At 49.3% G+C, this 13,974-nt stretch overlaps 1 protein-coding gene across 2 annotated transcripts; it reads left to right on the plus strand.

The window, feature by feature from the left end:
• The first annotated feature begins 3,045 nt into the window (after window positions 1-3,045).
• LOC104021669 (retinoic acid-induced protein 3) lies at window positions 3,046-10,051 on the plus strand. 2 transcript variants are annotated; one of them, XM_087765775.1, is made up of 4 exons: window positions 3,048-3,309; window positions 5,869-6,836; window positions 7,895-7,947; window positions 8,644-10,051. In XM_087765775.1, the coding sequence occupies exons 2-4, from the start codon at window positions 5,915-5,917 to the stop codon at window positions 8,734-8,736; spliced, it is 1,068 nt and encodes a 355-aa protein (XP_087621901.1). In that variant the 5' UTR covers window positions 3,048-3,309; window positions 5,869-5,914; the 3' UTR covers window positions 8,737-10,051. The 2 variants fall into 2 exon arrangements, with proteins under 2 accessions (XP_087621902.1, XP_087621901.1); XM_087765776.1 differs by lacking the exon at window positions 7,895-7,947 and having other exon boundaries at window positions 3,046-3,309.
• Window positions 10,052-13,974: the final 3,923 nt, after the last annotated feature.

The raw sequence follows: 13,974 nt of genomic DNA on the forward strand, positions 1-13,974 counted from the left end.
CCCAGGGCACCGTGAGCAGCACTGGGCATTGGCACCCCACGGGAGGGAGCACGGGCAGGCAATGCCAGCAGTCAGAAGGGGAAAGGAGTGGAGCGGACACAGAGGAAGAGCCCAGCCCTCCTCCTCCATCTTGTCGTGCTGCCCGAGGGCTGGAAGGGAAGGTGTGGGTGCCTGCTGCCCAAAGCGGTCAGTCGTGCTTCCATCCCTGCCTCTCCTTGTCAGTTGTAGCCACTGGTCCTTCCCATTCACCAGCAGCCAGCTTGCTTGTCCAGGGCTGAGGTATGGCCAAAGCAAGCTGTTTTGCTACCAACAGCCTCCCACCCAAAGGATCTTCCAATGTTACAAGCATTTTGCTACTAGATTGTGTTGAAATTATTTTGGAGACTTGCTATGCAATTCAGCTGACCAGTGTAAAGATGTGTATCTGAATTCATTATCTTGTCTCCCTTCACCTCTGTTGGAGAGAAGCAGATACTTCTCAGGTGTGATTTGGTTTGTCATGAAGCAGGTCAACTGAAACTCCCCTGGAAGTGCCTCTTTCTCTCCACCAACTATAGTGGGAATCTGGATGACTGCCTCCGGTGAAGAAGTCTGCTCTGTAGATACCTAGGAGTCCATTTAATTGCCTACACACTGGTGCCTAGGACCCTTTGAGATCCCCTGGGTTATTCAGTGTGAGCTGATGCTCCAGAAGGGTAGTTTCCCACAGCTCTTGTATCCTGTGTGCCATCCCTGTGCTGGTGACTGAGTTACAGGTGACTCAGCTACAGTACCTTCAATGAACTACTTGTCTATGCTGATGCACCAGAATGAAGTCCATATGGTGGACATCTATATCTAGGTACCTACATATAAGCTGGGCATCTCAGCTCTGAAATAGCCAGTGGAGATTCAGCACTCAATCCATTTGCTCTTACAAAAGTGATTTGAGTTGCCTAAGGGTATCCAAAATATCTGCACAGGACTGCCAGATCTGATACAGGAGGTATGGGAGACTCATGTGCTCCTGGAGTGGTCCCTAGAAGCTGAGCAGGATACCCTGTGGCATCTCAAACAACATTATATGCCGATGTGCAAGCAACTAAGGTGAGGCCCCAGGCAATCCAGCCAACCACACCCAGGGGCATTTCAGTGTACACAGAAATAGGCACCTGCATCCAACCAGCTGGGCCAGTCCTTCTGACCTTTTGGCTGTTTGGGAGCTGAGACACGCAGCTCACATTTAGGTAATACCCATCAGACATCTAAATTTAGGTGCCTCTATCTGCAAGTTGCATCCCATCCCTAAAGCAAGGTGACAAGCAACTCACCTTTCTGGTGTGATTGTTGTGCCGTTTGTACTCACCCATGTAGACCAGCAATACTTCTCCACCCTCCTTGACACAGCATGAAGGCCATGGGCACCATTTCTCAAGCTACCTACCATGAATCAACAGCACTTGGGCTCCTAGGTCACTTGGGATGTTTTTTTTAAACTTAGCCCCATTCGTTAGCCTTTTGAAAGTACAGGGTGTGTTTGATGACTGACTCTCAAGGATTTCTCAGGCATTCTGGAAAATGTCAGTGTTTTACTCTTCTTATCTTTTCTTCTTTTTTTCCCCAATATAATTTGACACGCTGCCTTCCATGAGGTTTTGTGTGTCTGTGTAAATGTAGGGAAGTAGCTGGCGGTCCATAATGTGCTCTGACAAGATAAAAATAGGCTGGCGGTGACCAGTGGCCTTTGAAAGCTTCTTGGGATGTCTTCCTAAACAGGTTGGGTCCCATGGAGCTGGTGCTAAACTCCTCCCCATCACTCCTTCTTTCCTCATTTTTCACAACTGCCGCCTTCTTGGCTGGCTCACTAAGCCTGGGACCTGCTTTAAAGTTAAGACTAATTTCATGTAAAGAAACATGGTATGTCCTTTCCTAAGAAGCCTCAGGATTTTACACTGAAATGAAAGTAGGAAGGACATGAGGAACTGTCCTAGGGGTCAGCATGGCCCACCCTGCAGCGACTGTACTGAGCGTTGCCTTTCACTCGATGAGCCACTCATCCCTGCAGGCCCTCGTGTACTTCTAGGGGGTGTGCAAGAGAGGACTCTCTTGTATGTGTTTTGCGGCAATCTCCATTGTGACATTCAAAAGGGATCAGCACCCAGAAATAAGCCAGGGGCCCTAAAACAAAAAAGCAAACAAAATTAACATGCAGATCAGATAACCATGGGCAGTCAGACGGCAGCACAGGCATGTACAGCTGCCCCCCCAGTTTTGGGAAGCAGCACAACCTCCACGGGGTAGGAGGGATTTCCAGGTTTAGGGGCTGTGTGTGGGACCAAGTGCTTGGTGTGGATAGGCCCTGATGTCAATTCTTTAATCAGAATATACTCCCAGTGAATAATATTTAAAATTACAGATGAAGTCATGAACACATTGGAGATACCTGAGGCTTTGAATGGGATTGTGCTGATAGGTGTGTCAGGCCAGAGGCACAATGTAGAGCAAGGGGGAATTTGTCATTGCCTTCATTCATTAACTGTTTGGGCCAGCAATTTGGGCAAAAAGTGACTCACAAGCAGACAAACTGTGCCTTCAGAGAGCAGGGCTGGGCTGAGCGAGACACCAGGAAAGACAAACTGCCCTTTTCAGGAAAGGAGCCCGTGGCTTTCACTGGCACAGGTAGAAGTGATGAGCGGAGCAGACACATCCCCGCACACAGACGCAACGCCCAGCAAGAGCCCTGAGGAAACTGTCTCTGGAGCTGGGCATGCAGCCACTCTCCCTCCAGGTGCTGTGGGACCGTTTGCATCCCACAACCTCCTCTGTCTTTCACCTTGCAAGCAGTTATCCAGCAAGAAAGCACGCAAAGAGGCAAAAGCCTTGGAGCAGGGAGGGGATGCACTGCTATTTATAGGCACGGTCCCCACCCACGGGTGCCAGCAGTCAGACAGGGGAGAACCTTACCAGGCGCTCTGCTGAACAGCATTCAATCCCATCCCAGGGCTGGGACAGGCAGCGGCTCCATCTCCACCCCGACACGGGGGTGAGTTCCCCGCTGACGTCAGGAGGCCTTACTTCATTTCCTGGCACAAGGACTGTATTTTCATAGCCGTGTCCTGCCAGACAGGAGAGGCTGTGGAACTGGAATAGGCGTGCTCAGCCACACCTCCTCAGCCCTCCAGCTGTTAAAGCTCCCAAGGAGGGCACGCACGGGGCTGCTGCTTGGCTGGGGTTAACAGGAGCGGAGGTGACTGTGTTACCGGTGCACTGGGAAGTTGCCTTTTCTAGCTGGAGCCTCCCTGTTGCCGTCTCCAGGCAGGACCCAGAAAGGTAATTCAAGGCAATGTCCTACAGGATTGAGGGTGGACCTGCCTTCTGTGGCTGGGGTGGGATGGTATGCAGGACCATGGCTCTGTGGGGTGAGAGAGCAGGGGCATGGGGTGCCACGGTGAACAGAGACTGCATCTCACCCTTGACCCTAACATGGGATTGCCAGCTGGAGCTGGGAGAGTTATGGCAGACTTTCCTGGGAAATGATTTGAAATTTGTGGTTGGATGGGTGTATTTTATGCACAAGTATCACTGAGAGATACTTCTGGAGGGAGAAGACTTAGCACTACAGTGAGAACCATGATTTGGGGTGAGCTGTGATGTGGACCCAGCAGCAGTGAAGTGACCACAGCACAGGCTCCCTTGCACAGACTGAAGAGCCCCTTGGAAATCCCAGGCACTTGTGTAGGTGCTGGATGAGCAGACTCGGCTTCTGGGGGGGCAACACTCACCCAGGAGACAGGGCAGACTCTTCATGCCTCACAGGACATCTACCCTGCAAAAAAAGAAAAGGGAGTAAAAATCAGCACAAGTGACCCAGTTGTCCAAGGCGGCAAGGTTCTTTCCATCCTATTTGTTCCAAGGGCCATGGCAGCCAACTGTGTGGCAAGTACCACTTTCAGTAAGCACCAGTCAGGACCCAAAGCTATGGATGTTCTCTGTGCTGCCCTGGGGTGTCATGCTGACTCTCTGGGTTCTCCACCCACTCCGACAGCAGGCACTGATCTGTATCTGCCAGAGCTGTGAAGAGATAAGCTTATCTGATCAACGGTAAATTTCTGTGGTTAAGATTGTAGCATTTTCTCTCCAGATTTTCAGAAAGGTTTGTTATTTACTACTCTTGAATGTCCAGATAACTCTCAGCTATGTGTGCAAGAGATCATAAATCCCCAAAATTTTGTGAATGATTTGTGAAAACTCCCATGTGTGTTATTCACCAATTCCTTTCTCTTCATGATAGTCCAGAGTTCCTTCATATTTGCATAATTTGCATTTTATTGTAGCCAGCTTTTTGAAGAGCTGCACATCTCCTTTTACACAGTGAAGTTAAAAGCTGGAAAAATACCCCACCATTTATAAGCAGGTCACATTGAGGCATATGTGGGGCTGAGAGTGAGTCAGTGATATTTTCTCCCTTCATTCATCCTTTGATTAGATCATCTGCAATTTATTGAAGACTCAACCTCCCCTCCCTAAAATCTATTGGAAGGGTTTTAGAACCAGCCTCATAACTGCAGTGTGTTGTTCTGGAGGGGGAAAATGCAGGCAAATGGCACAGTGAGCACTAAACACTAAATTTTGCAAGGGGAACTTTTTTCTTTGTATCTCAAAAAAGAAAACCCTTGGTTTTCCAGTGTGGGTCACCATTAAGGCCAGATTCCCCCATGTTTCATGCTGATATTGTATGTAACCTCCTGTTTTGATAGATTTTAGAGATTGGAGCCTAACTGAGCAATTTGGTACTTAGAAAGCAGTACCTGGCCCTGGGATCTAAACTCACTCAGTGCCTGCATAATGGGCCACGAAGTACGCAGTGTCCTCATGCAGTGATTTCTGCACATGCTTCAGACTCCCGAGGAAGCAGGCAACTTAATTCCCCGCGGCGATGGGCAGAGCTCACCTAAACAGCCCTTTTATCCTCTGGCGAGACAGGCTTAAACCAGGCTTACTCAGACAGCACTGAACTCCTTATGACAAGACAGCAGGAATTTGCTGGGTGCATTAGAGACTTTGTCCATCCTTGACTTGTGGACTCCTCAAGCAGTAACTTGGTGGTTACTTCTCGTGCAATGAACAGCCTTAGCTCTGACATGTCAGGCCTCCAGCCAGCGCAAGGCAATATCTTGGGGAGGGGACCGAGATCTTTGAGTTCTTCTTGCCATGCTGCCATGAAGAAGAAGGAATATGAGTTTGGGGCTCAGGGTTAGTGGTCAATATTTGCTATTTAATTTGGAGTGAGAGGAGTTATGCTGGAGGCATCCAGATTAGTTATCTGCAGGGTAGAACGCAGTTAAAGTTCCCCTTCATTCATACCCATAAACCAAAACAAAGAGTGTTTCAGAGAAAGTAATAGAGGGAAAAGAAACAGAATAATGGTTTCCTGTTCTGCATTGTTCGTATCTGAACTTCAATGGTACAAGGTACTGATGTTGTGTGAACTTGTCAAAAGAGCGTAAGCTGTATTATGACTAACAGCTCCTCTTGTACCACAAAAGTGACAAGGCAGCTCAGTCCCTGCTGCAGGGCACCAAGCTAACGCCTGTGAAAACACCTCACCTTCTCCCTGGTCCCCATGCTCCTATGACATTGCACAACCCCAGGCACAGTGCAGAGGACATGCAAGGTGAATCACCTCTTGCTAAGGGGCTTGGCTTGCCCTTGACAGAGAGCCGATGCCACAGAAGGGGATGGCTCTGCTCCCACAGCCCCATGTCCTTAGTACTGTTGTGTCCTTGCCCAGTGAGCTGGGGATGGACACCTGTCCTGCCTCTCTTTCCTCTCTGCTGATGGCACCCAGGTGGTTGATAATGAGAGCCTGTGTCTTTTCTTCTTCTACAGCTTTAGGGAAACATTTCACGGGGAGGTTTTTCAAGAAGGCAAGAGGATGGTGACGTCACCTCCCCGAGGCTGTGGCAGCATCAATGCTGACTATTACCTGCTCTGTGACATGGAGAACGCCTGGGGGATTGTCCTGGAGTCGCTGGCAGCAGCTGGTGTCCTCATCACCATTTTCCTTATCTGCTCGCTCTTCTTTTTCATCTGTAAAGTCCAAGACAACAGCAAGCGGCACATGATCTCCATCTATTTCTTCTTTCTTTTAGGCACACTCGGCATTTTTGGTCTCACTTTTGCCTTCATCATCAAACTCAATGACAGGACTCGCCCCACTCGCTTCTTCCTATTTGGAGTCATCTTTGCTCTCTGCTTCTCATGCCTCTTCACCCATGCCTGCAACCTCAACAAACTAGTGAGAGGAAGAAGGCCCTTCTCCTGGCTGGTGTTGCTGCTCCTCATTGTTTCCTTTGCCCTGGTTCAAGTTGTGATCAGCATTGAGTACTTAGTCACCATGCTCGTAAACCAGAAAGACAGATTTCTGAATATGTCTGCGGAGGAGACCAACAAGGACTTTGTCATGCTTTTGATCTATGTGCTCTTCTTGATGGCTCTGACCTTCTTGGTTTCCATGCTCACATTCTGTGGGTCATACAAAAGCTGGAAGAGGCATGGGGCGCACATCTTTGTCACTGTCCTGTTCTCTATTGCCATTTGGGTAGTGTGGATCACTATGCTCACAAAAGGCAACACAGTTTTAAACAGACGTACCTGGGATGATCCTGTCGTGGCCATTGCCCTGGTCTCCAATGGATGGATCTTCCTGATAATGTACATCGTCCCTGAAATTTGTTTCCTCACTGCCCCTCTGAAGCTGGGAGACTACCCTCCAGAAAATGACTTCTGCGAACCCAAGTACTTAAAGCAAACTGGAGTGGAAAACCATGCCTACACCCAAGATGAAATTGTGCAAGGTATGATGAAGTGAACAACTCCACTGTCCCTCAGCCCTAAGCACACATGCACCACTCATGAGCTAAAAGGGGTAGAAGGACTACAAGAAAAGAATTGAAGATGATGGATAACGGTTGGACTTGATGATCTTAAAGGTCTTTTCCAACCTAACCCGTTCTATGATTCTATGATAATTCAGTGGTAGGAAAAAGTTTCAAACTGATGAAACTTCAGAAGTGCAAGTGAAAATGAATCTCCAGACAAGAGGAAAAAGAGTAAGGACCAATGCAAAAGCCAAAGATGTGTAGGAGAAGTGACCGAGTAGGAGACTTACTGGGTGTCAGGGCTGAGACATAACTCCTTATGATTCTGTTACATCTGGGAAGTCCATGTAAAAATTCAGGAGTTTTTTTGTTTGTCTCTTAGCAATACTCCAGTTCTTCAGGCCTCTCCAGGTTATACCTTGGAGATTATTTATTCCAGTTCTGACCTGGTTCCCATTAGCTATTTAAAAATGAACTCATAATCCAAAAAGGAGGCAAGGAGGTCTTACTTTTCTGTATGAGTCTCATGCCTACTTGTACAAAGCAAAATGTTTTATCAATTGAGACTTCCCAAATCTATGGGTAGGAGATGTGACTGCACTCCCTGTGGATCTGCTACTGAGATCACATTTGTCCCCTGGAGTCAGACCTCCAGGTTTGTAAAAGAATAGCCAAGAAAGGCTGTGCTTTCCCAGGGAATACCACAGAGAGGGTCTTGTGCATGCAAGTGGGAGGGATTTGGCCAGTGATGATGACAGTAATTGTGAGGCAACAGGAGGTGTCTAAACTCCAAGGCCACCTATGTCCTGTTATTTACAATACCATTCATTCCTGTTTTCATAAGGAAATATTTAATAAGTCACCCACCTATGGCTATTAACCCATTCCTGCCCACATATTGCATAGTTTGATCTGTCTAAAAGCAAATGCTAACGTGGCCACAGGCCCTCTGAGTCTCCCTTGATGTAGTATTTCCAAGCTACCACATAACGCTAACTCACTAACTTTCCCCCCCTTCTTGTCTGGTGACTCAGGAGACACGGGAGACCTCAGCTACTCCCCATACTCTTCTCACTTCCAGATGAAGGTAAGTTCATGCCCCCCTTCACCTGTTTCACCACACATAGGCTACTGTTCAGGCACTGAAGGGAAGGGAAGGAGAAGGGACAAAGACAGATGGACCTAGAGCAGGCTCTGTGGAGGCAGGCAGGTGCTTTGCATGGAGCTGGGTGATACCATGACGTGTTCATGGAGGTGCCTGTGTCTGGGGAGAGGGAGCTGTGACATGTCCAGGGATATGGGGAGGCAAGAGAGGCCCAAGGCAAAGTCTGAGGTTGTGGTTTTCAATACTTCTGGATTTGACACCACATAAGAAGTCCTCTCTTTCAACACAGTTCCTGCAGTAGACTGTGCCCTGTCCTCAGGAGGTCGTGCTCCTTTCCCCAGCTCATGCCCTGAATGTATTCCCACCAGCAGTTACTGGAAATTGCAGTGCAGATCCAGAGAGTGGGCAGTCTGTATGTCCCCATGTCCATTCACCGGTCCTCTTTCAGACCACAGCCTAGCCAGGTCTAGTAGCTCACGTCATGTCTCCACATGTCCTCCAGTGACATGTCTCCATTACTGGTTTGTTCTGCCAGGATCCTATTCCACAGCCCCACTGATCACACTCTCAGGAAGCCTTCAGCTCTGTTTCTCCCTCTCCTGTTTTGTTTTTTCAAAGCCCTATTCTACTACATCGCTCCGGTTTTGAACAGTAAAGACTTTCATGCTTCCTTTTCAGACCATTGAACCCCAAAATGATTTCTCTATCCCTCGGCCCAAGGCCCGGACAAGCCCATACCATGACTACACCGGTGGGAAAGGCCCCATGTAGCAGCTCCGCAGGGAGCAAAGAGACTAAGTGCCCGTCAGCAGAGGCGCGGGGAATGGGCCACGTGGTGACAAGTGAGCCGATCCTGCAGAAGAGACCGTCAACCCACACTGGCAAAAGAGGAGAGGGGTCCTCTTTTCCTCACACAGGCACCCTTGTAGCCCCCTCTCATTCCTCAAACACAGCTTTCAGACACTGCTCTGGCCATCCTGTCCCTGCTCACTCCATGGGATGGAGCTCATCTCTTCTGACAGAGGAACGTGCTGGGAAGAGCCTGTCCTGGCCTATTTTCAGCAGGAATGCTGTAGGGCTAGAGCAGCAGGAAGATCATCAGCTGGGTCTGTGACTGGCTCTGCCCCAGCCAGGACTCACTTTGATCAGCTCGTGGGGATGGCTGTGCCCCACATCTGACAGGAGAAGAGCCAGGAGCAGGAGTGTCAGCCCTACACATCCCCACTCCTGCCCACCCATGAACACATCTCAGGTACTACCGAGGACACCATTATCTATCCACCATTACTTTTGTGCCCACTCCCAGCCCTGCCTGGCTCTCCTCCAGAGATCGGTGGAGAAGAGACAGAGAGAGAGAGAAAGAGAGAGAAAGAGTATTCCTTTTTCTTCTTGTTCACTTCCAACCCCTTCCTCATCACCTAGACACCATGGTGGAGAGGGGGAAGAAAATTTAAAGACATAAAAACATCTACACCTATTTACCCTGACACATTTTCTGATTTGCACTCTAGCATCAGCCTTCCTCCTAGATCTGACTCCTGACTACGTACCCCAGCTGAGCTCCCCAGGGTGCCTGCCCAACCCCACAAACCCTCCCTCCCCACCCCTGCCACCTCAGGCTGTGGATCTCTGCAGAAAAAAACTCTTCTATGCAGCTGCTTGCAATACCCTGGTGAGATCTAATCCCATGCACCTTGGAACTCTGCCTCCTCCCTAGTGTGTCTGTGGCATTAACAGGAACGTTTCCCAAGAAGCCAGGTTACGGAGGGCGGACACGCTTCTTCCCAGGAGTGAGCTGCCCAGCAGTGAGCATGTGCATGAGTGTGCATGCCCGCGCGCGCGCGCGCGCGCGCGTGTGTGTGTGTGTGCGCGGACTGCACCCTGGTGATGAGCCACAAGTCTGCAGAGTTGAATAATTCCGTAGCCTGCTTTGCATTTGGTAAATAGCTTTTCATGGTATTTCATATATAAATACATAGAGCTCTCCAAGCGAGTGTGTATGGTCCGCGGGTGTCTGACACAGCTGTGTATTTATTTAGTACTTTGTATGTGGAATATTTAATTAATAAAAACTCAAATGGCCTGAGTACAAGAGACTGGTGTTCTTCCTCAGGAACGTGATTCCTCCAGTGGCTGGTGGGGTGACAGCAACAGCTCCCCATGGGTTGGAGTGGGCCACCTGGGAGATTGCAGCTGGGGGGGAAATGGCAAAGAGATGCTTCGAAGCTGTCACTGTGGACCAGAGATCAGCTGCTTGAGGGTGCAGAAGAGGGTTTAGTAGCTTCTGCATGCTACTTTTCTTGAATAAAGAAAGCTGATTCAATGTTAGAAGTGCTTAAGGAATGAATAAATATAAACCCAAGCCACAGCAAGCAAATAAAGGAAGAAGGATGTGATCTTTTCATCACTGCATATGGCTGTGTCTGATGGGTCTGTATTCCTGTATTTATTCACTTGTGGCTTGCTGGGTACTTGCATAATCAAGAATAGGAAAGGAGCTTGTAGGTATTTAATTCAGCATGTAAAAATATGTCTTTCTGATGTTCTGAACATATGTAATATTTCTAGTTGAAAGTAGAAATAATATCAAAGCAAAATAATTATGATGGTGATGATAATGATGATTATGATGATGATAATATTAATAATAATAGTAATAATAATGATTTTTTTTTAAACTTCCTGATGGTATGAGGCTGTAATCTCCCATTTTAGAGGCTTCCTCTCCCATGAGTTTTTACATGGTGTGTCGTGCTACCACATATCCATATGCTCCTGGCAAGCAAACCCTTTTCCTCAGGCACAGTGCTGTCTAGAATATGGCAGGCTGGGCCTTCCCCACTCTGCCTACCAGCACTGAAGGGCAATGCAGGGACATTTGGCTCTTCTGAATCATTTGGCATGAGAAAGAGCCCTCCTAGACATTGGTTTGAAATGCATCACAGGACATCTTGTCTTTTTCTAGTAAATTTGAGGTGGAAACGATGCTTACCCTGCCCTCCACCTACGCAGTTCCACATGTGTAACACAGAGTATGGGAGAGAAAATTCAAGGGTGCTAATGCAACATTGGGGAGCAGATTGGGAAGCGGGTATGTGAGTTCTGACGCAAGCTGTTGCCTTGCAGGCTGAAGGTAGGAGGGATGTGCTTGAAACAATACCAGACTTTCAAGAAATTAGGTTTTCAAGCTGATATGGTGCCACTGATGGCTTATGTGTAGCTAGAGTATGTCCTAGGAGGAGCCAAAAATGTGCTAAATAAGACAGAGCCATCTCCCCTGCTTCCGTGGGGTCTGGTGGAGCAAAGGGACAGGCTAACAGGAAAAATAAGAGCAAAGTGTGTTCTTACCATGTGTATTTTTCACATCCCAGACACTTATCAACTCCTTCACTGACTGCCACAGACCAGAAAGTGCCTCCCAAATGGGCCTTGGCCCCAGAGGCAGCAGAACTAGGAGGGATGAGGGACACCATATGCACTCCCATCGATGCAGGGCACAGCAATTTTCTTGATTACTTGGTCGTTATTGTGCATGCTGCTCGGCAGAGAGTGAAAAATCTCCTTCCACGGATTTACAGCGCCTTTCAGAGTAATTTTTTTTAACCTCTGTAATGACACAAATACTAATCTGCCCAGAGTTATTTTGCACTTTTTCAGTATTAAGGCAGCTTTGGGTGAAGGCTGATTTAAATGCCAAATTAAATACAAATTTCTGTGGCACTTGAGGCTGGCGGGAAAGCAGTGGGAGAGGCTCAGGAGAAGCTTTTGCGAAAGCAGCAGTTTCCTCTTTCCTTACAACTGACCTTAAACCAACCCAGGTGACCACTTAGTCACACACATACAGGTCCTGGGAAAATCCTAAACCGGTAGGGCCAGACAGATCAGATCCAGAAGGAACAAGCGAATGGAGGAGGCATGAAGTTGCCTGATGTTTGTGCTGTTTTTTCTTATTATCTGCCCACTGGAAGGCCAGTAAACCCAGTAAGGCTCGTACCCACCCTCTCCCCTGCAAAGGGCTCCTTTGATGTTGGGGCCTGCAGGTCCACTGCCTGCAGGGCCCTCTGGTTTCTCACCCCTCCTCTCCCTGTTCAAGGAGACCAGAGCACCAGAAATGTACACACTGGAGAAGGGTTGGCACGGAGCACACCTGGATTATGAAAGCAGCCAGGATTATTGGGAGGCTGGATAAACTCAGCTGAACTTCTGGTCAGGGATGTCACAGGAAAAGGGCAAGGAAGGGCAGAGGCACTGCTCGGACCCCTTCAGGGTCATCATCTCGCAGGCTTGCCAGGGCTGTAGGGCTCCAAGTGCCCAGCCAGGCGTGGGCACAGGAGGTGCAGTAAACCCTTGGGGCACAGTCCCACGCCAGTGCTGCCAGGGCCTGGGATGGGAAAGGACCTTGCGGGGTTCACCTTCCTGCTTGCCAAAAAAGCTTCCCCTTTGGCAGCCAGTGGGGCGCCATCCTCCCCACACAAAGTGTTTAACTCTATCCCAGCCAAAACCAGTATAGGGAAGGATCCACCCTCTCCCCACAAGCCCTGTAGTTCTTGCTGTGGCACAGGGGTGGTAAATGAGTCCTCCTCTCTCAGCTGTGGCAGGAGATGTTGGGGACTGGTTGGAGGCAGGGAGGAGCACACTGCCAGCCGGTGGAGCCGTGACTGGGTTGCATCCTCCCTCAGGATCTGGAGGCAGAGGTGTTGGGGAGCTTGCCCAGCTCCCATGCTCACCAGGCTGGGACCAAGAAAGCAAGTGTTCATTTCCTGGGATGGCAGGAGGCAGGTGCATGGGATGGGGAACCCACAACACCTTGTAAGCCCCTTGTAAGTGTGGGGCACGCCTCACACCCCCCAGCCTTTTCTGAGGCAAGTGCTGAAAAGCTGCATCCCCCTCTAGCCTCCCCCATATGAGCAATGGGTCGCTAGGAGCCACCCCTGACTTCGCCCTTCAGATGTCCCTTCTGCTGCCATCCATTCCCCTCCCTGTTTCAATATTCAACACAGAGTGGTGTCAAACAGTGACTCAGGCTTGTGGGGAGCCTGGCACAGCCTTGTGCACCCGCTCTCTGCAGGCTCATGGGGCCAGGGGATCGCTTTAATCAGATCTGCTCCCCAAGGAACAGAACCACAGGGCCACGTCTCAGATGTGGCAACTGTTGACCCAAGTGTGCATGGTGCTCCTTTGACAAAGGTGACCATCCCCACAGTAGGGCTGACAGTACAGTTGGTGTGTCCAGACCCCAACGACAGCACTCACTTTCTCCCATACAAACCCTGCACTGTAGGTTTCAGTGTATCTCATCACAGTGGACCACAAATAGAGGGAGCTGAAGAGCAGAAACACCTCTCATTTTCCTGGCCCTGATACAGGCAAGGCAGACAGCTGGGAGCAGTCTCCTTCAGCCACCCGGAGTAGCTGCACTACAGCCTGTGAGCAGCACCCAAATGGGACCACCACCCAAAGAAGCAAGTGGCAGCATCAGAGCGTGAAGAGACCTCCCCCTGCATTTCCACCTGGCCAGGTGGGTTGCTTAGCTTATGCTGTTCTCCTCAACACACACACTCCCCAGGGAGGAAATGGCTTTGCAGTGCCTTAAAGACAAACACGAGATCTAAAAGCTGCCAGTGTGCAGGTCATGCGTGGGTAACACGTGGGATGCTTCTTGCTTTATTCTTCCCTAAGGTCCCTTCAGTGCATAAGCTCCCACATGTGCAGGGAGGTTGTGGTTCTGAGGAGTCACAAGGTTCCTCCTCATTTCCAGCTTTCCTGCATTTTAGTAGATTTAGCAGAATTAGAGAGTCACACAGAGGTTTTGGTCAGATGGGACCTCTGGAGAGATCTAGTCCAGCTTCTGCCCTGAGCAGGGCTCACCTCAGAGTAGACCAGGCTGTCAGGGCCTTGTCCAGATAAGCTTTAAATATCTCCAAAGGTGGAGATCCCACAGCTTCTTGGGGCCCTTGTGCTGGTGTCTGATCACTCTCATTGGGATTTTTTTTAAACTTGCGTCTAATC

The sequence above is a fragment of the Nipponia nippon genome, unplaced genomic scaffold (assembly GCF_047370975.1).
Source record: "Nipponia nippon isolate SJK-2023a ecotype South Korea unplaced genomic scaffold, ASM4737097v1 scaffold_3, whole genome shotgun sequence".
NCBI lineage: Eukaryota > Metazoa > Chordata > Aves > Pelecaniformes > Threskiornithidae > Nipponia > Nipponia nippon.